Source organism: Orbicella franksi, chromosome 2 (genome assembly GCF_964199315.1).
Source record: "Orbicella franksi chromosome 2, jaOrbFran1.1, whole genome shotgun sequence".
Classification (NCBI taxonomy): domain Eukaryota; kingdom Metazoa; phylum Cnidaria; class Anthozoa; order Scleractinia; family Merulinidae; genus Orbicella; species Orbicella franksi.
This window is the reverse complement of record NC_138146.1, coordinates 18,300,521-18,326,270: the sequence shown is the minus strand read 5'-3', so window position 1 is coordinate 18,326,270 and position 25,750 is coordinate 18,300,521. Positions and strand designations below refer to the sequence as shown.

The following is a 25,750-nucleotide window of genomic DNA, read 5'->3' as shown; positions in this document are numbered from 1 at the left end:
TGATTAATTCACCTTCACATTTCATTACTGAGCTTAAAATTCACCATCTTTATTAACTTATCACTACTCACGATGAATTCGATAGCGTTGATCCTAGCAGTATGCGGGACACCTATCATATATGAACTCAGTTAAATGACCTTGCTCTCCATGAGTTCTCGTAGCTCAGTGGATAGAGCGCCCGCCCGGTGTTCGGGAGGTCATGGGTTCGATTCCTGTTGGGGATTCAGAATTTTTCTTTGTCCCACGTTCGTGTCATGTTGATTAATTCACCTTCACATTTCATTACCGAGCTTAAAAAATTCACCATCTTTATTAACTTATCACAACTCTAAACCTCATTCGATTTGTTTTTTTTACCACAATATCAATGTTTTTCAGAGCGTGAACAAGAGTGTGACACATTGACGCGAGCAGCGTTGTCTGGACTCTTATCGACAACAGCAAATTAGCCAATCAGATTGCGAGATTAGTAGCAATTATGGTAAAAATGTTTCAGTTTTCCACAGTTTCTTTACCAACCTCTCTCAGATCAGACTTCTCGAGCCTACTTTGCTTGTGGTCAGCAGCATCTTTAAAATGCGAATTTAAAATGGCGGCGGCAGAAGGGAAGTTTGTTTGGTTGGAAACGCTTCGAAAAGCGAGAAAGACGAGTCTTGTTCAAGATGGTAAGTGATGCAAACCATCAAAAACTGAATAAACTTAGTTTGTATAAAGCTTTGTCGACAATGAAGATAGAGAACGAAGATTGATGCTGCAAGACTGCGTGTTGAGACATCACTCGGGAAATCGGGGAAATGTAAGCTTGAAATCTTACGTGTCGCTATCGTTCATAATAGACTACGTACGTGTGTGTATATTATCAGAACAATTTCTTAAAATGTGTGGCAGGTTCTTGTTCCGTTAAACCTAAAGAAGATAGATGCTTACTTAAAACAGAATAATACAAAACCTTAGGGGACAATAATCCTTTTGGCTGGAGACGGTAAATATTAAATACACGTAGGTTGTAAACTTTAGAAATTTGGCCTAATCAGTAATCAGTGACAACTAACCACCAGCAATAGGGTTGTTTGCTAAAGGAGTATATATTGTAAAGGAGTTGAGGCATAAGTAGTTGTCTGAGTGTCTACTGACAGTCGAGGTGAGAAATGGTGCTTGGATGGTTGCTATGGGACCTGATCCAACTCAGCTTCCTGGGCTATGGCTTGTACTTTTTTCACTAAGCTTTAAAACTTTTGGGTGTTATTTTTCTGTAATGTTCATAATGTCACCAGGTCGACGTAAAGTCCATTACACTTTCCCTGATGAAACAGAGATGGTGGAAGAGTATGATACATCATCTGGAGAACTATTGGGTAAGTTGCAGTCATTGCTAAACTTGTGACAAGTTATTAGTGTGATATGCCTTTAGGTGGCCACCTGTGTATTCAAAAATTAGACTACGAGCCCAAGTTTTCTATGTATTGAGCAAACAGTCAATGAGGCATAGTCGAGTTGACTATTGCTCATACAAAGTGAGGGTGAGTACTCTTATTTTTATTTTTTTTTTTTTTGTAGACACTCTAAAGCATTACAGCACAAAACTTACAATTTTGGGTATTTTCTCCTAAAATTAAGAATTATTTTTGAAGAGCAGCACACACACACGTCCATCAGATTCAGTGAATAAACAATGATGAGAGAACCAATCAGATTTGTGGATTTCCCATAATCACAGCTGAGTGGCTACTAATTAATGATAATATGTTAAACAATCAGATGAAGAATTTATTCCTCCGTCATTTTCTAGTGTTTGGGCTTCTGGTCTTTGAAATACATCCTGCATCTGAAAATCATACCAATCAGTGTAGTACAGGCTATTACTTTGCACATTCTCTTGACCTACAGCTGTAGGTATGGTAAAATGGCTCAATGTGGAATAACAAAGTGCAATAATGGATCAACTGCCTATTAACTATTCCATTCCAGTAAGGAAGTGGAAGAAGAAGTCTAGTGTAGGAAGAGAAGGCAAATGGGAATATGAGATAGGTGAAGACATGAGACCAGTGAACCTAGATGTGGAAAATATCAGTGAAAGTAGAGGAAATGTGAGTACATGTACAAACACTGTCTGCTTTTTCAACTTTTTTCATTGACTTTATACACATTTGGATACAGTAGGTCCAGTAGTAAACTCAGGTGTCTGTTTACACAAAATATTATTTGCTAACTTTGAATTTACATATATATCCATCCTTAGCCAATTTTCACAAGAAAAGATAATAGCAAAGCATTTCAGTGGAGGATAAGAAACCTTCCCCATCCACTGAATGTGTACAGTGTGACAGTTGATGATGACAAGCAGTCCATTACAGTAAGGACAAGCAACAAAAAGTAAGAGTCAACTGGCACTCATTGAACATAATATAAACCTGGCCAAAAATTTGCCTACTGATGAAAAATATAATGTGTGACTCAGTATTTATAAAACTCATCAGCGATGGATGAGTTTTGGAGTACTGTATATAATATGCACCCTGAAGGTACATGTGTACACCTGTATGTGCAGCTGAGTAATTCTGGTGTGTTGTTCTAGCTATTTAGTTCAACCTTGTGATCTGCAATCACTACTCACTGTCATTCTAATCCAATCTGCAGAAGCCAAACCTAACGGATACTTTACTCAGTATAGGGTGGAAGGGGTGGGAGCAATGATCTGCAGACTAATTTTTCAGGTAGAAAAAGTGTAATTTTTTCTACCTGATGTTTTTACCATGTATAAATAATGATTAACGATTAAAGATTAAAGACTATTAGAATTGAACTGGCAGAGGGTAAAGCCACTCATGATCCACAAGGACCAGCTACAGAAGTAACTGTTGTCCCGGATTAAGTCCCAGGGACTCATTTGTATCCCCGTTAATGCCTGAGGTCTCCTTGCAGGTCACATCTTCTGTGGAAGTTAACTCCTTAAAGCCACAAGAAACTTTGTCTCCCTCAGGTTGTAGGCCTCCTTCGAAACACCCATTGACCAACTTATAATTGACTGCCTCTCTCTGGATGTTTAACTTACCATCAGCAGTTCTACTGAAAACCAACTTTGATTGATGTTCAGTTCTGAGTTCTGAGTTCTGAGTTCTGAAATTTGCCTCCGTTCATTTTAAGAACCTACTTTAATAATTTCCTTCTTTCTTCACAGATATTTTAAAAGATTTCATATTTCTGATATGGAAAGAGCAAAATTAAATCTGGAACAGAGTGCGATCTCCATAGCTCATGCAAATAACACTCTCATCATAACAGTAAGTTGGAATTAAGTTGAATGCCAGTTATAGTGGTGATATATCCTAGTATTAGCAGTATACCATAAAGTTACACTAAAGAAAATCCCTGAAAATAAGCTTCGCGATGTTCATTTTACTGGTATTATAGAACCTTCACATCGTTATGTTCTGAGATGCAGTATATTTATATGCTGCAAAAAGTAAATTGAACTACAGTATCGCCTCAAAATATAAACTATTAAATTGCAATTATTTCTCTTGCCATGCCAAGCCCTCTCCCACGGCACCCACACCCACCCCTGCCCCCCTCCGTGGCCCCGCCCTACACCTTCCCTGAAAACTAACCCACAAGAAAGCCTTCAACAACATGAGCCTAGGGTTTATTATTGTGGTACAGTACTTCAACTATTCTCAGTCGTCAGAAGATATCATTTTGTTGTTTGGGTAGACAATTATGTCTGATTCGGTAATTCAGGCTAACTCGATGCCGCATGTCTATTTTCTGTCCTCAGTACCAAAAGCCCTCGCTGATACTAGAACAGGAAAAGGTAGTTCGACAGGAACTTGTCAAAATGAAGTCAAGTCGTGATGGAGATGTGGAATGCAAGCCAAGCTGACAGGAAAAACGTTCGTCATTAGTAGAGGATGCCGTGAACATTTTCCCTTAAACTTATAGTAAAGAGCAAAGCATTCACTGTCACTCATCATCCACAGCGGTTTGAATATTTGTCTTGAAAAAATATTTACAGATGCAAATATCTCAGGTCCGTCGATAGGAATCTGTCTGAAATCCTAAGCCGTCCTTATTAAGAGAGCTCCTTATAAGCAAAGGAAAGTGAAGAAACAATCAGTAGAGATTTTATGGGGAGGACTTCAATCAATATAGAAGAGACGGTGGTGATGATGGGGCATTTTGAAAAGATTCCGAATTCTCGTTTTCTGGGTGTGGTTTCAATTCACTTTCAAACTTAACTGCCCGTGTGGCAGTTACCAGCTCAAGAACGATAAGTGTTCAATTGCATACAATTTTTTTTTCATTACTTATTATTATTATTATTTTTTTTTTAACAAGGACGGTTGATCACTTCCCTGTCTTTATATGGATTCTCTCCTCCCCGTGAGTAACTGCCAAGTCAAAATATTGCATGTCGCCTGCGTAGCGTTGTACAGTTTAACAGAGAGGTCACGAATCTCTCAGTTGCTGCTCCTGTTACTACTAATCTCTATGAAACCAGCAGTTACCACAATATTTTGATAAACCTCAGATGTCTACATAGAGTGTAGAAACTATTGCGAGATCCTCAGATTAAGGGTTGCCGATCATACACAGATTGCACGGATCGCTTAACCTCATTCACGTCTCTCACTCGAATGGTCCGATGATACACCAGGGCAGCGTCCACACTAAGCTGCAGAAATTTGAAAACACAGCTATATTTCTACGATTAGACCTACCGTCCATTCTAACCCGTCACGAAAACGAACCTTTTCGAAAACGCCCTTCAAAACGCTGGCTTTGCGTTTTAGTGTGAACAGAAAGCATTAAAAACGGAGCATTTCGAAAACGTCAGAGTCACGACAATCATGTGATTCCTCTGCCCGAGTTTTCCTCAAACACAAATCCAAAATGACCGGTGGTCGTTGCGTTTTTAAATTTCTCCGGCGTCGTGTGGACAAAAAATATTTGATGCGTTGTAAGAGTGAAACCTTTTTCAAATTCTTCCTGCGTAGTGCAGACGGGGCCTAGGTTTTATTTGCTGACAAGAGTTCAACGGACCTGGGGTCCGTTTCTCGAAAGCCCCGGAAACTTTTCGGGCCCATAAAGCCACTTTCAGTTCACCTGTATCTAAAAACGGAGTGGAGTATACGCCTGAAACTTCTTGACTGAAGGGAACCTCTGTTCATATTAAGAATACGCGAATAAAACAGCTCTGTAATCATATGCTTCGAGATTTTGCTGTGACTTTCCGGTGCGAAAACTTTTCGGGACCTTCGAGAAACAGGCCCCTGACCGCAATAACCGCCTCATGGTGTGCAGGTAACTGGCACGGAAAAAGGAAACAGAAAGGAATGTTAGAACTTTGTTGTCTTTATATGATTGTCTCAATTTCATGTTGAGTACACTGTAAATGAGACTAATTTACATTTTCAACGAAGTCATACTTTTTTTACCGTTACTACATTTTGTTGCAGTTATTCTAGATTTAGATTGGTCCACTTGCCTGGACAGTGCACGAGTGTACATAAGCCAAACACAAGTAATCCCTATTACCAGTGGAAACAAAGGAAGCCATATGTTCTCAATAAATATGACATAGTTCAGAGAGGAGTTACACAGGGGAATGGCACAAAAAATAACATTGCCCGCTGTGGCATTTAGGTGGATCTACATTTACGCTATGTGCAAACTTACCTTCGTTCTTCTCCGTTGCATCGCATATCTGAGGAGTATTGCTGTCCCCTAGACGGGATCGATTCAAGCCTTGGCCAGATTGTGCCAGCGTTACGCGGCGGCCTTGCGGCCAGGTCTCAGTCTGGGATCTTCCCTACAGACCTCACTCTAGGTCAATAAGTAGTTACTAAATTGGAGAGTCCGTAGAAGTTACCTGTCACAGCAGTCAGCGGACCACAGTGCCAGGCAACATTATCCCAAACTCATTCTAAGCACTGAGTCTCATTCAGATTGTACTGTTAGACTCAGTGTAAATAACTTAGTTTTTACTTCATTCTTATTCATTCCCGTGCCACATAAGAAAGAGACGATGACGACGCCTGGTAAGCGCGGAGGGACTGGAATGAGACGTCTTTTTTAGCGGGAACTAAAACTCTAAGACAGCGGACAACTTATGCGCGGGAAAATTAAGTAACTCATATGAGACTACTGTTTTTTTCTTTTAGACGATATATAAAGAATATTGTATGGGCGAACGTAGATATGGAATTTCTCTTCGAGTGTTCAACTTGATATCTCACGAGTGAAAGAGTGAGCGAGTGAGATATTAAGATAAACACGAGAAGAGAAATTCCATATCTACAAGCAGCCATGTATTATCTTGTTTATTATATAAACACACTAATGGCGACTTTTTTGACGATTTTCCGAACATTTCCGAACACTTTCCGAAGATTTTCGAAAATTCTCCAAAAGTTGTTTGAAGGCCTAACAAACGTTTCCGAACATTTTCCGAAAATTTCCGAAGATTACGGAAGATTTCCGAGGAAGATCTGATGATGTTTCGATCATACAGTAACACATTTAAGTACAGTTTAAGGGATAAATTATGTAACCATAGCATCGGTGACCTTTTCACTTGTGAAAATAACACGTTATTTTCACGTGTGAAGATATGTTTTCGCGCGAAAGCTCACCTGCTACTTCACTGGTGTCTGTATAATAAATGTGAAGTAATACACGGTTGAGAAATATTAAAATGTAATTATTTTATTGTGTGCTATCGTTGCCCTTCCTAATTGTTTGCTGACATGAGTGTGTTAAGAATGGCTATTAACATAACAATAACAGCTTCCTTGGTCTCTTCTCCTTGAGAACTCGAGTGGGAAATTGCCGACAGCACGTCAACTGCTAGTGGTCATCCGCCACTGAAGACAACTTGGTCAATAGACATTGTTGACAAAGTAAAAGCGGAACATTTGAATCGTAAGGAAGGAAGCCTTTGAAGGGAGAATATTCAGTTAGTCTGTTACGGTTTTTACTACGAGTGGCATGGGTGAAGAGGGGTAGAGTACGCTTAAAATCTGGTATGCCACAAAACCGCATAGTTAGACAGTACAGCCACTCGCACATGGTTAAACAGCCATTCGATTGACTTTAACAACACTCATTTAATCGACAAGAGAAATTTCGTTTGAGGAAAAACCGGCATGCATCTTGGCATATCGCGATAACAAGTGAATGAGAGAAGAATTCGAAACCATTACCCAGACAACATATTCAATTCTTTTACCACTTCGCATTAACAATTTATTACCCCATAAACATTTTTGTTGTTTTTTCTTGCAATTTTTTTCTACTTCGCACTTTTTTTACATTATATATTTCCACGTTCGCGCTTTTCATCCAAATTTTTTTTTTGTTGGCAAAGATCGCAGGCTGGCAATCGAAAGGTGGCTATTTTTAACTCTTTCAACCAGAAATGGTTAGGTAAATTTGCTCCAATGCAGCTGTTTTAGTTCAACGCGTTGCCCGGCCCTCGCGGTTTGTTTGACGCATCTCTGATTGAATCAGTGCCGAGAGAGGCAGACTGCCATCAGAGTCATTGGACACGCCACCCGTATCTACTGATTTCATTTACAGTATACAATTCTTCTTTGTCTCGTTATATGTCTTTCGTCTACAGTCAACGTTTTCTTTTGTTCTGTTAAAGAAAAACCTCAGCCCAGCTCACAGCGAGAGCTTCTTTGGAGGAAACTTGGTAGGGCTGAAGTTAAGTAATTGTGCAGTGGTGATTTTATTCCTATACTCGCATGGTCTTCGCAAGGGGTCGATCGATCCGCAAAACGCGTCGTTAAATACAACTTAATAAGTCATTGTCGCTTGCGCTGACAGCATATTGAAGGCATTGCTACACTGTTTGCTTGCGAGCGAAAGTGAGAGAATATACTCATGTAGGCGGTGTAAATTCTGCTTGGATCGTGGGCGTGAGAACTTTATCTAACTTAGATCAGCTTTGCCGATTACACCCTTCTCTGATTAACTTTCAATGACGCTTCCTTACTATGTATGAATTTTCTTTTGAAATAGAAAAGTGTCTATGCCACTTGATTGACCGGAAACAGATCCATGGTTCGGTTAGAGGACAATAAGGTCACCAGTGGAATGCACTAGAATTAACGTGCTTTCATTGAAATTAAAACGTAAATCTGTTGCATTTTTTGCCACGAGTTTTCTTTTATCATTGACAATTTTATTACAAAACAAGCGTAGTCAATAAAGGATTTATTATATGGCTTTTGGGAAATTTTTTGCGGGACAAAACGGGTAGTCCCGAGCAGGCAAGGTAGCGCCATGTTGCCCGCTCGGGTAGCCAATCACAGCACAGGATTCGATTCATCTCGCACGTTGGCGGAGCTAGCCATACAATAATAAAACGACTTATTAACCTCGAACGTTTGGTCTATACAGGAAAATGTCAAACCTCGGCCTTGCTGAATACGGCAAAGTCTCCGTTTGACAATCCCCGTAAATCTCTTACCCTTGGCGAAGAGCTTTATGAACTTTATCTTTATTAGCCGGTTTGCACTTTTAATGTGCAAGTTTCTCAGCTTCTGTCATTGTTATTGTTAGTTAGTTGCTTATCTTAAATTTAAAATTTAGTTGTTACTTCTTTTGACTCTATTCTAACCGTCACTTCCGTCTGAAGATGTATGTCGAAACATACGAAACGTCAAGTTTAATGAATTTTTTTCGAACATGCGTTTCATTGTCATGTTTGTCACCGCACTTTGTGTGTTATTTCTTATAAGTAGTTAATATTTGACTGGAAATAAAGCACTCTGATTGGCTGATTTTGGTTATGGCTCTCTAAGCTGTCGCATTACAACAGTATTACAACAGTTTTTTGGCATCGTTACATGTACATGATCCTCATCTAATTTCTTGATATCTCGAAGTTCTGCTATCTCGAACGGAGAAAACAAAATGAGAAGGAGAGAAATTATAGATCATCCATAGAAGGCTCTATTAACCAAATGGCCATACCCCTCCAAGCCGCGGTAGTCTTTACTCTTCCATGTTAGTCCGGTAATTAAATCTTTTTACTCTGCTTGTGTATTGGTCGTCCTTGCCTATCGATATTTTCATTTCTCTTCTCTTAAAGGGCTCTAGTCGCCCACGCCTTTGTTTTTGTTTACATGCGAGAGTTTGGCTATTATATTTTATTCGGAGTATGTCGAAACGAAGGAAATCACTGTCAAGCTTCTAAAGATAATTAACACTACTTGCAGTAAAGCAATAAAAATTTCGATTCACCAGGCAATATCAATAATTTCAGGCTGACTAGGTTCCTTTAAGCTTAGCTCGTGTTCTCCCGCACTGGACGCCATCAAGAGACTGTGATCTAGGTCATAGTCTCATGAGGCCATATTGTTTTTAACGAGAATTACCGCTGACAAGAGATGTAGTTCCTCGTTGTGTAAAGTTCTACACCTATCTTGCAGTTTCATATTGGTTTCCCAGGCTGTTTTGAGGTGACATGAACGAGAGAATTACTTGCCAGTTTATACTTAGTCAAAAATGATCGGTCAAGTCAATGTTGCTTACACAATATACATCAGCAACTGAAGTTTTGATATGGGTGTATGTGTGCTGGCTGCATGGGTTCAACTTGTAATAAAATATATTCTTCTCATTGTTCAGCGAGGGCAGATTTTGCAAGTCAAGTTCGCAGTGAAACGAAGCAACAGCGTCCGGCGATATTGGATAAGTGAAAAAAGAAACTTCGCACTTTTTAATTGACCAGCGCCCTCACTAAGGCGAGAAGCGACGGGTCATACTTCTGTTTGTAAAGACAAGTCTTTTCCGAAGACGCTATCATTTATGATCTCATACAAGCTTACCCTGGGCGAGAGAAGAGATCGAACCATAGACACCGAGCGATTCGCTTGAAAAACACAATGCCAAAACCATTAACGGAAAAATGTGAAGCATCTTGCTATTGAGCTGCCTGGGGTATATTTCTTGATATTGTCTTCAAGGTTTTTGTTACACAGTCGTTAAACGTTTGACGTTGAAAAGGGTCATAAGCCACAAAAGGAGGGAGGAGGCTGCGCTCTGTCGTGAAATGAACTTACCTGCGACGAGGAGTATTTGATCTGAGATTACTGAGTTAGTAAGCGAACTGTATTTCTTATTCTGACTAATTATTCTTTTGTTTTAATTCTATCTCCTTCAATCCGAAACAAAAATCTCTCTGTGCTTAATATTTATTAACTGCGATCTCTGTTTTCAGCTCACGAGATCGTTACGGTGAAGCCCGATAAGTTATCGCCGGGCTTTGAATGAATTTGCTTCGTTTTGTTCAGAGCTTATCTCTCAGGAAGAAGAGAGGACTTTTTTCGCATTTCGTCGAAGCTACTGTTAAACGTTTTTATTATTATTGTTATGAAAAAATGAAAGTTTGGCAGGTTCTACCTGCTGAAAGGCGCAGCCATAAAATAACTCTTGATATTGCCGGACTGGCTGATTTATCAAAGTTGGCAGAAGAAAAGAGAATAGTCGGTTAGCCCGCAGTCCATCAAATTAACCACTTGGTTAATTAGGACATGAAAATAGAAAGACCAAAATGTGCTTGTATTCATTACATGTATAACGATCAAAATCAAATTCTTGGTATAATTGCGTGTGTTTGCCCTTAATTCAGCTGATGAAGTCTGCATGGTAGTTTCGCGGAGAAGATGCTTAGCTAGTTATTCATGCGACTTCTTTTACGAATCACACAACAGACTCTGATGGACACGAAGTTGATTTTTATTGGTTAACTTTTAGAATGTGAAGAAACTAGTATAGAAAATTTATTAAATTTGACAAACCTCCCCTTCCTTACCTGCTAGCGACAACAATCCTCAATTAGTATTTACTCGCTCATTTCGCAAGCATGGAACAAAGCAAGGGAAAATGCATGGCTGCCGCAGAAGTGAAAATGCGACAGAACATTCTTTTTCTCTCCTCCCGTTCATTCTACGCCGGAGAAATTTGACTGAAACGTAGCCGTTCATTTCTACGGTTAGGCCTACCATCCACACTAATCCGTCACGAAAACGGAGCTTTTCGAAAAAGCTTTTCAAACCGGAGGAATTTTAAAACACCGGCTTTGCGTTTTAGTATGGACGAAAAACATTTTGAAAACAGAGCTTTTCGAAAACGATGACATCGCGATAATCACGTGATTTCCCTGCTCGAGTGTTTCCCGAACACAAATCCAAAATAACCAATGATTGTTGCGTTTTCAAACTTCTCCGGTGTAGTGTGGATGGAAAACATTTGATGCGTTTTCAGAGTGAAAACGCCTTTTTCAAATTTCTCCGGCGTAGTGTTGACGGGGCCTGGCATTACTGTAAATGAAGGCTAAAATTATGAAGCATATTTTCGTTCTTGGATGGACTAAACCATTAAGCGTTGGGGTCTGATTCTAATTAACTTAAAAACAAATGCGTTTAAACGTTCGTATACCTCACTTTAATTGTTGGCCAAATTAAAACTGTGCATTTTTCTCATTAACCTTTGTTCCTTTGTTCATGGCCGCCCTCACACTCGCACATCACTGACCGAACAAGGCCGAACCTTAATATTTCCCAACATCGGCGAAGACCGAAGATATCCGGCCGAAAGAACCACATTTTATTACAACACAATGATATTTAGGACGGATTTCAATTCAGCACGACCCCTTTAGGAGCATCGGATTTCGCCCAAATTAAAAAGAAACTCCTTAATTTCAACGAAAAAAATATCTCTTTGTTGTGTGACTGTGGTTTAAGCACCCCATGGTGCGCGGTTTTTATTAAGGTTAAATTGCTAATACCCTGAAAAAAGCAAGTGTCATATTAAGAAAAAAAGAGTCACAAGCAACGATGTTGTTGAATAAAGAATCATTTTTGACGGCTCAGATCGTCTTCCTTAATTATGGCGCTCTCTAGCATCATATCACTGAAAAACAGAAAATAAAATGAAACTGGCGCTTAGTCTAAAACTCACCGTCAAAAAATAGTATTAAATAAAATAATTAAATAAATGCAAGAAAATCCAGTTTAATTCATGATGAGTGCTTTGTGATGTTTTTGAACAGGTCAGGGTTAGATAAAGATCCCCTAACCTTTACGAAAGAACGAACAATCACCTCACTGGAGTAACAAAAAGAACATCAGCTTTCTACCTGTGACACTGATGACAAATTAAGAAGAGATAGTATTGTAATGATTTGGGGGAATGAGGCTTAAAAGAATCAGGAATTGTTCAATGCCTCTTCCAACAGGTGTACCTGTTCAAATCTCAAACATGACGATGAAATTATTCTTACTGGTTGGATACTTTTTTTATCGCGAAGGCAAAGTATAGATTCGATCGTCTGTAAGGACAACAGAATAACAGTGGGTAAAAATGAAAGCCGATGCACTCGGCTTATGAAGTGACTTAATTTAGCAAATCCGAATCGTGTTTTAATCGGGTTTTGCGCATGCGGTTGCATTGATTTTGAACACTCTTACCGCGTGGTTATGTACACTTGTCTCTGATGTCAAGTGAATAATTTACCGACGGTACGGCCGTTTAACTAAAGCCCTGTGCTAATATTCACCACAACTTAGTGGGAAAGGGTAAAGAAATCTCATTCGTTGTTCTGCTATATATATGGGCAAGTTGTAAGTAGTCAGCGAGTCAATGTTTTAGTCAGAAATTAAAAAGAAATCATCAGTTGGTTATCGATCCTTGGTGGACAATTGTCGTACGTCACGAAACTACAAGCTAATGCGAACAACGACACGCGACATGATTCCAAATCAAACTTATCATGAACTTATCAAAGACCTCGGTCAATAACATAGTTATTTTTATTTTTACCCCACGGTCTTCTTTTAGATGCCTTTCTCATAGAACAAGAAGAGAAAAATCGGAAATTAATATACGGTTATAACTGGCAACAAAAGGAGACTTACCATGAAATAAATTTCGTATCTAGCATACCTTTTTATTCAAATATTTCTTTTAAGTTTTGCTAATTAAATTTCCAAATTAGATCATTCCAGTGCCATCTCGCTTCAGTAACCCCTTAATATAACAAGCTATTATTGAACCTTCATATTTACCTTTGTCGTTTTAAATACACTTGATGACCAGATGGCGCTATTGTTTCTGTGGTTTTGTTAACATCTCGTAAGACTCCGCGAGGATTCCGAAGCTAAAACGACATCGCTTATAGTCATGTTTCCTTCGGTAACTGTTCTGTTTCAACGCGATTGGGTCGAGAATTTCCTGTTTTCAGTTTAGCAAGACGTGAGTTGCTCTGCACTTTTTTCTATTCCCACTGTTAGGCTTAAGTTTGAAAGTGCATGCATGAAAAAATGTGGTTGAGCAGATTTATCATGGGCCGAAAGAGTATCGCTGTCCCTGGTCAAACGAATGCCATGTCTAAGCTGTTTAGTCTTCAATCACTTAGGAACGTACGAACTTATCATTTGTCTTTTGTTGTGGCAAAGTTATGCACGCGAAACTATTGAAATAAAGTAACATTCCCGGAAATATGGTAGTTTTGGTTATGTATTTGTTTTGTCAGGAAAAGAGCCGTCAAGGCTGGTAGAATGGAACCGTAAAATTTGACAAAATCCCAAATACGAGAGATTTGTGCATAAGCACAGGTTTATATACAGATGGAACTCATTAAGACTCCTCGTGTTTACAATCTGTTAAATTCTGGATCAGTTACGCATAAATGTATCTTTTACGATAGAGACTGCTGTTGTTTTCCCTTCGATTCAACTAGGAAGATTTAGAATAAGCTTATTTTTATTTAGATTATTCCAAGCCGTGACCATAGGATTTCAGTATGTAATTCGTAAATGCCTAAACTAAAACTTCATCTACTGAAACAGTGTTAAGTTGAAAATTCCAATAGCGAAATTCTCTAACTACTTAATCGTTTTGTTGCTGTCCGCACAGACCGCCCTAATATATGAAACAATCTTACGCGACACGAGCCAACGTTAGAAAAGATTGCCATCTGTTTCTACAAAGAATTGAAATTGCTCCTCCAGAAAGAAAGAAAGCGTGGGCCGTTTTAATCAAACTTTTGGTCATTTAAATAAAGCCTTGTTCCTTGAGCTATAATGAGGCAACACGGATTTTCGCGTCGAGAAGTGGTAGACATATTTGAATGTCTCTGGATATGTCTTAAGGGCTTTTGCGTTGATTTTAATTCGTTCTTCTAGAGCGAGAAGCCACGAAAAAAAACATCTTACTTTCGTTTGGCACAGCTCCAGGGCATATATACTGAATAACCATTTTGCTCCAATACAGCTTTTTTTGTTTCGTCTATAATACCTGCCATTTTTGTCAGCTGGTAACTTCCTAAACGAATGAAATTAAATCAGCCCTATTCAGGTTGGAATTCGATTCAAAAACTCTCGCGAAGTCCTTCTTCCTTGTATTTCTTGCTAAACTAACTAAATCATCCCAGTGGACCCGTTGAGCTTTTTAAAGTATTAGTGTAACTTTCTTAAGCCTCTATCAGGTTTATGAGATTTAAATCTTAGTTTAATTGCCCTTTTAAAGCAAGTGCCCTATTATCAAATATGCGCCAAAAGCGACGACGAAAATGGGTTTCAAATTGAGCATACGTGCAGTAATGTGTGCTTCTTGACAAATTTTTTTTCAGTGACTAGAATGATGTTACTTTTTTCGCATACGATGTAAAAGAAAACCGAGATGTTGGCTTGGGCGTAAATAATCTAAATAGATTTGTTTAACTAATTGAGTCACACCCTCAATATAATTTCATAAACATTCCAAAGCACATGCAAAATTGAGCCATGTGGCTTTTCAAGTCAGATTTGCCATATGTTAAAAACATTCCTTTCTTGACAACGAAGACGAAGATCTTGTAAAACTACGGAGTCGCACGCGCTTTTTCATTCGTCTTTTATTTAAACATTTCAGTTTGTTTACAATATAGGTTATCTGCTATCTTGCTGCCATATTTGCTCTGACGATAAAACGCTTTCAGCTCTTCTCTTTGTTTTTTGTTGCAAGTTCTTAATGGTCTATCATGTAACTGATTTCAGACTCTTAACAGTCGTAAATCTGGCATCTGACTACCGTGACAGGTTTTCTTCTGAGCTATCGCGCTCACGTTAGCTTCCCAGTCAAGTGATCGACCAAGTCCTTGTTTACAATAGAAACCGCAAAATTATACAGTATCCTTTTCTTTGCTTTGCCTTGACATTGCTTCCCCTTAGTAGAAAATAAAATGTTTCTAGAACTTCAAGGTTAAGGATTAAAACTATTGAACCTTTGTCAACTCACATTTTATGATATATTGATAACCACCCATTCGTTCATCTGATTCTCCCATCCATCTATGTCTTCCCCACTTTAGAACAGGTCAATTCAGGCTTTCCATGCGCGTGTGCATTGTTCGACTCGGTATGCGCCAAAAGTGAAAAAACGCCGTGCAAGTAGTCACGGAGCTTCTCCATTCTCTTCTATCTCAGTATGAAATTATTGTCGAGATTTAAGTGAGAACTGACGGAAAAATTTCTTCTCAATTTCCTCCATTGTCTCGCGGAAAACGTCGATATACCTTTGTTCTCATCGCTCGGGGGTAGTATCGCACCTGTTTTGCAGCGCACGTGCCTTTACCAAACGAACAAGTGGCAAAGGCGAGAGTGACTGGTGGCGTTGCTATGTGCACGACGCTAGCAGTGGCCAAAATCAAACAAAAGCATGTTCTCAGAAGTAATTAGCTCATGCGATTGAACGAAGTGTCGATCTTGTTTGAAATGTTTTGATAAATCGTTCGCACCAACTTGAAGTTCGCCCGCGCAAAATAAACATGTCAGTCGTGTGATAAATCGCGTGTTCTGAGAGAGCGACGAGTTGTTTAGAGGGCAGGATAGATGGGATATTTCATGGCTCTATTTCAGAACCGGGGACAAAAGGCAGTTTACCTATTGTATGAATAATTGACACGGCATGGTTCAGTGACAAATAACATACTTCCAAATATTTCCAAATTAAAATTTCATAACGCGCAGCACAAAAGAACATCGCTTCAGTTTACAGTGCGCTTTCTAAATCGGTTTTCAAAGGTGACAACGAAACCCTAATTACCACAACGTATTATTTTTACGGCGAAGGAATGTGTTGCTATCAGATAGTGTAAAGTGGAAAGAAACCTTGGTCTTTTGTCTTACTTTATTCATGGCGGTCTCCTTGGTCAGAATACTCATCGATAGCATTGTTCTCGCTCAGTTGTGCTCATGCGAAAGTTATTTAGCGTTCTGCGCTGCGATTGGTCGGTTACCGGCGCCACTAGCAGCGAACAAGCCTGCCAAGTTTTAAACAAACTATTCTATCATGCATGCGCAATGCGATACCCCAGTTAAGATTGGCCGACAGCGGCCCTTTGTCAAACAGGATTAGTCGTTTAGCCATTTTCCTACTCGCGCAACCTGCAAAGCATTGAATTCTTGATGGGGCCGGGGCAGGTCTTTAATAAATTAATACCCGGCCAGTAGTATTGCAAAGAGGTTGTTGTTTTAAATAACAGATTGTTTTATTCTTTTGTCGTGATATGATCAAGGGGCATTCAGTCTCCATGTATGAAAGTTTGCGCCAGGCTAGCAAGTGGGAAATTGTTTACGACCGCTGTATATCCTAGCTACACCTGTCCAGGCCACTCTCGAGGCCTATAATAACTCAACCAGCGCAAGATTCTTCAGTTCATTTTAAACCAAAGTTAGCGCACGATCGCCGGAGCCTTAATCATACACCAAGAGTATCCCAGAGTTCGGACTGACATCTATCTACAGAGATCCACATATCAAGCCTACAGCCACAAAAATCAAGAATGCCTCGCTCATTTTTAATCAAAAAGAAGGAATTCAAGAAAAACAGTATCACTTACTTTGGTAAGTTAAATTTAAGTCCTTTTCATACGCTTGAGTTGTGACCGTTCATTTTACAAATTTCTGCCTTTTTTAAAGTAAGTTCGTAGTGCTTCTAGTAGCAAGAGAACGAAGTTCTTAAAATAAATCAAGAAAGAGAGTCTATTTCTCATGAATAGAACAAAAATAATCATTTTTTAATTGCCTTTTTCACTGCATGGCGACTAAGGACAAACTACTTCTCAGTTGTTAAGCGAGACTTAGCTAGTTTATTTGAAAGTGCCTCGGTCTGTTTAACTCCTCCACTGTAGTTTCCACAGCATATTATTCTGTTGGATCGAATATCTGTCGAATGACTGTATTGAAGATTTTATTTCTTGGATTAAGTTTTCCTCTTTGTGGAGAATCTTAAACATGAGTCGACCTTGCTACCCGTAAAATACCTGGAAGGTCTTTTAAAAGGCATCAAAGAAAAATCACCACTGAGCTACTTAAGCCTCCAATGTCACTCCTAATGGGTACGTAAATTAGATTAGACATATTAGGATGTCCTGAAAAAATTCGTGTAGGATATAAGTAAAATGTGATAGTGTAGAAGAGAAAAAGCACGTCCACGGTTTGTCCTCTGGCGATTACAGAATAGCTTCTTGCCGGTGCTGAATTATTTATTCTTGGAGTACAAACATCGAAGCAATTTTCATCCCTTCTCTGTCAGAGGCTTCCTGAAAAAATCAGGACATTTATACACCAAAAGGGTTTAGAAATTCTTTTTCTATCTATTTAGAGCTTTTTAACAGCAATTCTAATGTCCTGGAGGCAGCATTTCAATACATAACATCTTAGAACTAGTGAGCTTTTGTTCTCGATTGAACATGAAAATCCAGTTATTTTGGCGTTTGATTCTACCCAGAAGATTTGAAATAGAATTATTATGCTTTTCTATCTTGCTTGCGGTTTGTTAAAGAGCCTTCGGATTAAGAGAACTGTTAAAATGCATCAAGAAAGGGCTTCGTGGTGTTTGATGACTTTTATAAAATGGTATTTTTAGCCATTAAACATTCATAGTAAAACCGAAATAAAATTGCTCGTCTTTTTTCACTTGTCGCCGCTTACATTTCATCGTTCCTTCTAAGATAGACAAAAAAGCCCGACTCCTTCTTCATAATCCGGTAGATTTTTATAAATTTCAGGATTTACAGTTTTGGTTAAGCGTAGTTTCGTAGTTAAACAGGCATTCAGCAGTGTAATAAAGTCACTGTAAAGACTGAATAACCAAGAATCAATTTAATTACCACCTTTAAAACTTTTCAAAGAGAATCGTTAACGAACCAGTGTTTACAGTACAGTTATTGGGAATTGGTTTGCCGAATTAATACCGCTAAATCTACCAGTCGGCATGAAAATCTTGGCTACTTTGCCGGCTACAAACAGGCGTATTCTCGTTAAGCTCTCTCGATACACTTTGCGTATGATAAACGATTAGGGTGTAAGCCATTGCGGTTTTCTACCAGGGAGGAGCAAGCCCGAGCTCGAAATGTTAATTGTAACTGCTTATTACTTAAGTAAACTTAGAGTTGCTAAGTTGTTACATTCTTACACTTACAGACAACACCGAGGATACCCCACCAACTGTAGCATCTTCACAAGCTGAACTGTATCGTCTCACAGCGCCTTATGCCCAACCCCTAGTTATGCCAAACAACGAACCGCATGTCATCAACACAAGCAAGGAATATAACGGACAGAACGGCTTTCATGGTGATAGTGAAAAAAGAATGAACGCGTGGAATAGGGAGGAGCGTCCTGATAGCGAACGCTTGGCGGATTTTGCGGCCATTAAAGAAGAAAAGGAAACGGATTCCACGGGAAACGAAAAACCTTACACGTGCCAGCACTGCAGTAAAGTGTTCACCCGCTCGTGGAATTTCCAACGCCATGTTCTCATCCACACGGGCCAGAAGCCATACAAGTGCCAGAAATGCCCGAAGGCTTTCGCCCTAGCGGCGCACCTGAAGATCCACAACCGAATTCACACCGGCGAAAAGCCGTACACCTGTAATATCTGCTGCCGTGGATTCGCTCAGCTGACCAATTTACAGAGACACATCCTGACACACACGGGCGAGAAACCACACAAGTGCCAGTACTGTCCCAAGGCGTTCGTAAGCTCGAGCGATCTGCGAAGACACGTCCGTATCCACACAGGCGAGCGCCCATACAAGTGCAAACAGTGCTCCAAAGCCTTCACTACCTCTGGCAACCTCCAATCGCACATTCTGACCCACACTGGGGAAAAACCGTACAAGTGTAACATCTGCAACTGGAAATTCATCAGCTCGAGTAATCTACGCACGCATATTCGAATTCATCACGCCTACTATCTGGAGAAATCAAATTCGAATCACCATCGCCCCGAGCAGCAAAACGCCCGCATGCCCCCTGACACGGCCACAGAGCAAATGAGAGAGAACATGCCGTTCAAAAATCTTCTTGAATCACAAAGGGAACAAGTCTTTTACTGACTTTAACCGCCTGGACTTTGAAGATGTTTTCCGTAATTTTGAGTTTACGGGCACGCACGAAAACGCAAGTATTAAGTAGCGCGTGTTTTGTAAGAGTGCCAAATGATTACTAGAGAAGTATTGGGCTATGAATTAGTCAATTCGAGTTAAATGAAACGCTTTGAGAAAAAGAACCTTATTAAGGAGAGCTAATATAAATAACAGTGTATTTATGTAAAACAATATGTTAAAAAAGTAACTTTTGATATTCAAAAATGTACAAGAAGTTATGTAAGCGACGAATATATTTGAAGGACAAAGAGCTAGAGAGATCCAAGTGTGGTTATATTTTGTGAAATAGAGTATATTGTTATTTTCAGAGCCTTTTACTAAAGAGAAGTAATTAAAAGTCAGAAATTTTCACTACATAATGGCGTGCAGACGAGAAAAACGTCACGTGTATTAAGTGTTTAACTCACAGGTGGCTGCATGTTTTAGCTGCGAACCACCGCAACCATTGTTATAGAACCTTCTGTATAGATATGGAGTGGCGCCCAATGCTGGCTCATTAAAAAGTCTGTTACGCTTGAGTCAGCCCGAAATGACTAGTAAGCTTAGAACAAGGGTGTTGAAAATTGGGATCAAAGTTGTTTTAAGAAACTTGCACCCACATCGTGCCGCTTGGCCGTTAGAAAGAATACGGAAACCCAATTGCTTTAAAAGCACAAAATGAGATTAGGATACGAATGTCCTAAGGAAATCTCACTCAAATTGTAGTAATTGTCCATGATGACATTTTTTCGTTGCTGTTCATGGTGGCAAGGTAGATAGGCGAGAGGATACCGTATGTTATTTTCTCATTTGCTGATTGCCAAATGGTCATTGTCATTCATTCGGCATGTACATGTAGTTTTGCAATTTCACCTTTGGCTCGAATTCAGTCAGATTCCGAGATTGATCCGGAAAATTCGAAGTGGTGAGATCTCCGATGAATAAAACCGACCTGGTTGACTCTGAAATCAGCTTAAGCTACACATGGCCGAGAGGGCTCTCTCTAGCTAATTCACTCACGCTTTTTTTCAGCTTAACATCCCAAGAGATGGTATTAAGACATAAACACAAAGGTCGGCTGCGTAGGAGGACCACCTGGTTCTAGAACGCATGATCAAGTCACGTGGAAAATATCCGGTGACCTGCGTTAGAAAAGGCAACTATTAATTCTGAAGAGTGAAAACACAAACAAGAATCGTTGCACCAAAACACAAAAAGTGGGATGGCCTAATGATAAAGTCATTTAGAAAATAAACGGCGCGAGTTGAATTCGAACAAAAACTGTTATTTATTCAGCATTCATAACAAGTATTGAGGGAGATTTGCCGAATATCATTTCGCGTAGATCACTCGCCGAATTTGAAAAGATTTTTCCACATTTGCATAAGAATAAATGACCGTGGGTAAATTTTGCAAATCTTTAAAGTGCTACTGGCGTAGAAACGGCCGAACAATGAATTCTATTGACAAGCGCTAAAGTTCCTTACTGGTTCAACAAGAGTTCACAAGGTGCAACGGCGAAAAGTCATCGGTGGAGACTTAAATATCACCAGATACAGGTGCTGTGCCTTAAGATCAATACTGTAGCGCGATACGACTACCAATGACATCAAATGTGTCATAACACAACATTTATCTATTATCTCAAGAACAAAACGGCAAGTAATAAACGGCCATTTTTGGCAACTGTTGGCCCCAATATGTATGAGCTGTTATCTATTTAAGTTTGAACATTGTACACACGTTTCTGATTGAAAGCTTACTACGAAAAGGATAACAAAAAAACCGTGCACAAAAAGGTGTAACGAAAGAATTAAGGCACGAACTAATATGTGCCTGAAAATGACGAAGGTAATGGGGAAAAAAAAGCTGGAAAAGGTAGAATGACTTTCCGTATCCATGCACATGACTTGTATAAAATGAATGCATGACGCTGTTATTCTCCTATCTATTTCACTCTGGTTTTGGCAACTGCTCAACAAAAATATGCAGTTGTTATCGCTATTAATTTGCTGCGTAGATCAGTTGAAGAAAAAGAAATAGCGAAGGTAGGACAAAACATACATTGATGCGCAAACTATAGTCAAAATGTGCTGCTTTGGAAACTCATATCGTTTTCAATTTCTTTTTGGCGAACGCTCAAAAATAATGTAGAGTTGATATTGATGTTTGTTTGCTGCAAAGTATAGTTTGAAAAAGAAATGACGAAGATGGGAACTAAAACAAACAAGAATGCGCAAAACCACATTCAAATTACTTCTTATCATACCATACTTCTGCTGTTTTCAATCTCTTTTTTGGCAACTGCTCAACTAGAATGTACATTTGTTATCTTTATTTGTTTGCTGCACAGTTCAGAAATGACGAAGCTAGGAAATAAGCAAACATTGATGCGCAAACCACTGTCAAATTTACTGTTCATCAATTCCTATACCTTTTCTCCCTGATGTGTTTTGGTAATTTTTAATGTACAGTTTCCATTGATACTTATTTTTTGTACAGCACAGTTTGAAAGAGAATTGACGAAGGTCGGAGTAAAACAAGCAATGAAACCCAATTAAGCTACAGTCAAATGTACTGTGTAGTATTCTCCTATCTTACTCTCTCTCTTTTTGGCAAATACGCAAGAAAAACATGCAGATGTTTTTGATATTTGTTTGCTGCACAGTTCAGTTAAAATAAGAAATGACGACCTAGGACTAAAATAAACACCGAAGCACATGACACCGTCAAATGTAAAGTGTTTAAGAAGAGTTTCAAGTGCAGATCCAAGCCAGTATATTAATCGTATTCTGCAGTGGTTGCTGAATTTAATTTTGCCACTGACATTAACGCTTCAGTGCTGATGTTGAGAAAAAAAAAAAAGAATTTCTATCTCAACAAAGATTTTATTTCTATTATATAAATGCAAACTGATAAACTCAAAGGCAAAATATCTCAATTATGGACGACAAAAGTTGTATTTAAATTTATACAATTCATGCATCAAAGCAAATTTAGGCCCCAAAGGTGCGCAAGTTTTTACGGTGGACGTGATCGTCGCAGCCGTCATGCAGCAAGCATGGTCTGTCTTCGCAGCTAGTGTAGTCAGCCCGTTTTGATGTTTTTAATTGTTGTCAGGATTATATTTTTGCTAATTTTGCGAATCCTTGAAAATTCATAAAAACGAAAAATTCCCATACGTAAAGTTTCTTGAGGAAGTGCGAGGTTAACATCACATGCCTGATCGTTCTCAAATCACGAATACAATTATTAAAACGCGTTGGCCGTACTTTTCTGTTGATTGCGGGGTGCACAAACAAGAACCGGAGAGGCTGTGTCTAAAAATAGTCACATGTAAAATATATTGTCCGTAAAAAAAATACTAAATTCTGACAGTGTGCACTGTCCATTGCGCCATACTTTTAACCCCTTTATTTTATATCTAAGAATTTATAATCCGCATCAAGTATATCGAGTATCCCCCTCAATTTAAATGTATTTAACTCGATGATTTATCAGCTCGTCGATACAGCCCACTATTTCTTGCCATTATCGATACTACTGGGAATGACATTCTCATTTATGCCTGCAGCCCTGCTTTTTTCCGTTTGCACTGGTAACGGATAAACCCGAGCATGAGCTGTCCTTTTGCAATCCTCTCGAAGATCTGAGCACAAGGGTTTTTTAAAAAGTACTGCGCCCGCGCATGTTATACTTACCAAAACTCTTATTCTTATACTTGAGAGTGTTTCAAATCAGGAAATTGGGGGGGAACTCATACGTTGGAAAAACTACGCTCTAGTGAAGTGAATGCGTCGCAAGTCAAGATCACTGCGTTAAAACGTGGGTTAAATAATTGGCCCTGGAAGTCCAATATATATGAAGCTGCAAAGTGTACAAAGCTTAAGTCAACAAAAAACGATGGTGAGATAGACTGTTTTGCTCAGATCTATTCACCTGAAAGTGGAAGAAACTATTAAGCGTTATAACAATATGCAAAAGCAAGAGAAGATAAAGGTAAGTACCTTGATCATCTTTTGGGACAAGTTACTTTGTCAAATTATTCAAAACAGGATCAGGGATAACTGCAATTCAATAGTTTTATTGGCCTAGCCATCGTGGTACGTGGTATGAGCCATAATACCATTCTCTACAAACATGGAAAGCGTACGCATAATTTTTCGGAAGTTTTAGTTTTCTATATTTTGGGGGCGTTTTTAATAAAACAATCATTCCAGTCGAGCTTGTTGGATATGAGTTGATATGAGATGGTCAACTCGGCGCTACGCCCCTCGTTAGCTATCTATTTTCTCGGAGCCGTTGATGGAAGTTCTTTGAACTTCTATGGTACTAATTAACTGTCGAATGTATGGCTTTATCTTAAACAAGCTATTTTCAGCAAATGTTTACATAGAAATGGTTAAAATTAATTGCTCATAGTCGCGAATCACGAACCTAGAACTCAAAAGCGTTCAGAATGAAACTATACCAACTTTACATGAAGCGGACATCTTGCCGGCTGTTAACTTAAGATATGATGGGGTCCTCGTCTGTATACTTATTTTAAACCTATAATGGATTATTCAATCACTTAAAATTTGGGACTGCAGGCTAACTATAGAGCAGGTCCTTAATTAAGGATTACTGTAGTTTTAATAGCGAGAACTCGTTTGTCTACAGTTTGACAATTCCAAACAATCATGTATTCACGCGAAACGTAAGTTCCAGAACAAACAATGATTAGCGTAACTGAAAAATAATTGGCACTTTTCGGCTCTTGTGCTTATTTCAAATCGAAAAACTCTGTTATTGAATCATTTAACTGCAAATAAGGGTTAAATAAAACAAAATTACAGGCTTTTGACAAATTGGGGGCGTTTTTAGTTGTGAGAATTTTCTTTTCTTTGTTAAACAACAATGTGGTACCTGCCGTAATGGACAGTTGTACAGCCGCGCTATAAACTCAGCTGTTACTTGTAGTCGTGGGAACGGGATTAAGATGTTGGGAAATTGGCGTTTCTAACTTTTACGCAGATGACAGTGTTGGATGCGGGTATAGCTTTCGCATTCTCCCGTGAGAAATATCGGTGAATCCAGTGCTATTGTTTGGACCATTTCGGGTAGCAGTTGCTCAGTGTTTTTGTAAAACTGACAGAAACTTCAGGAACATAACGGACAGAAAAAATGGATACTAAATTGAATGCTTCACGTTTATCAGTTATCCAGCTGTCTTTCAGACTACAAAACATTTGAACAGGGTATTCGCAAAGCCCAGATTAATAGAAGGCAGGCCATTGAAAATCGCGTGTTAAAATCTCACCAAAACGATCTTCCTTAGTAGAAGTCCATATATAACTTAAGTAACTTGCCTATGTTGGTCTTCCGTTCTCGGGTAATACGAATTTTCAAACCTAGAATTGGTCACAGACAAGGGGGATCTCGAGAATATTCACTTGTATTGTTTGAATTTCAGGTTGCGGCAGTTTAGTACATTTTTTTGTTTTCTTGTGTTTTTTTTTTCTACTCAACAAAACCTTTCAGTGTTAAGATCTAGCAATATTTAATAAAGGTAACAATTTCTCAGTACTAAAGATGTAAACTAAGTTTATTTCACGTATCATGACGCAATAATTAATTGAAAATTGACGCTTTGTACCGATACACGAAGTTATTTATTTATTTATCTATTTTTTTTTTTTTGCGAATTGTTTTTAATTAGTATACTCTCAAATCGAAGGAAAGCTTATAAATGAAACAGTAGTGTGGTATGAGTGAGAGAAATACGGAGGAGGAATATGGGGAACTTTTCCTACGTAACTGCAATCAAGTTCTTCTTTCCAGTGATATCGTTACTCTGCATGGGCCCTAACATGTAATTCTATTTAACAATTAGATTATAAGCTCGAGATTTCTATCGCGTGATAGTTGACGAGGCAGCCCGAGTCAGCTATCACGCGTAGAAATCGAGAGCGGATAATCTAATTGTTTTAGTATAAATCTACTAGTCGTTTAAAACTTTATCTAAATTCTCTTCATAGACACCTCGAAAACGCGAACAAGGGGCCGTCAGCCTGTTAACAAGCGCACACTTGTACCGCGCTATTCACTATCTACAGCAGCATAGATAGTGAGTAGTGTAGCCACTCAGAGGACAGCATTTATAGTTTATTTATTTATTTATTTATTTATCTATTTATTTAACTTTATTTATACACGGGTAAAACATCAGGACTTAAAGTAAATACTAAAATTGCATTGATTGCATTGTTAAGATACTAATCTACTACTAATTAAATCTAATAACAACAAAAATAAAAACAACAACGAAGTGCCTAC

General features: G+C 38.9%; 2 protein-coding genes across 3 annotated transcripts; both read left to right on the top strand.

Moving 5' to 3' along the window:
* Positions 1 to 388: 388 nt before the first annotated feature.
* On the top strand, positions 389 to 8,095 carry LOC145478422 (protein DPCD-like). Of its 2 annotated transcripts, XR_014048256.1 has the most exons (7): positions 389 to 668; positions 1,278 to 1,358; positions 1,972 to 2,090; positions 2,243 to 2,376; positions 3,182 to 3,284; positions 3,779 to 3,941; positions 5,460 to 8,095. XR_014048256.1 is itself a non-coding variant. In XM_081456450.1 (6 exons), the coding sequence occupies exons 1-6, from the start codon at positions 482 to 484 to the stop codon at positions 3,881 to 3,883; spliced, it is 729 nt and encodes a 242-aa protein (XP_081312576.1). In that variant the 5' UTR covers positions 389 to 481; the 3' UTR covers positions 3,884 to 8,095. The 2 variants fall into 2 exon arrangements, 1 of the variants encoding a protein (XP_081312576.1); XM_081456450.1 differs by having other exon boundaries at positions 3,779 to 8,095.
* An 8,143-nt stretch (positions 8,096 to 16,238) lies between these two features.
* Positions 16,239 to 19,928, top strand: LOC145478416 (uncharacterized). The gene is made up of 2 exons (XM_081456443.1): positions 16,239 to 16,904; positions 18,486 to 19,928. Exons 1-2 carry the CDS (start codon positions 16,844 to 16,846, stop codon positions 19,400 to 19,402), a joined length of 978 nt encoding a protein of 325 aa, XP_081312569.1. The 5' UTR covers positions 16,239 to 16,843; the 3' UTR covers positions 19,403 to 19,928.
* The last annotated feature ends 5,822 nt before the right edge of the window (positions 19,929 to 25,750 follow it).

Excerpts from the sequence above, each read along its gene's own strand:
- LOC145478422 (XM_081456450.1), top strand. The coding sequence starts at position 482 with ATGGTAAAAATGTTTCAGTTTTCCACAGTTTCTTTACCAACCTCTCTC. Across the intron at positions 669-1,277 it reads GACGAGTCTTGTTCAAGATG|GTCGACGTAAAGTCCATTAC; the intron begins GTAAGTGATGCA and ends TAATGTCACCAG. Across the intron at positions 2,377-3,181 it reads GTAAGGACAAGCAACAAAAA|ATATTTTAAAAGATTTCATA; the intron begins GTAAGAGTCAAC and ends CTTTCTTCACAG.
- LOC145478416 (XM_081456443.1), top strand. The coding sequence starts at position 16,844 with ATGCCTCGCTCATTTTTAATCAAAAAGAAGGAATTCAAGAAAAACAGT. Across the intron at positions 16,905-18,485 it reads AAACAGTATCACTTACTTTG|ACAACACCGAGGATACCCCA; the intron begins GTAAGTTAAATT and ends TTACACTTACAG.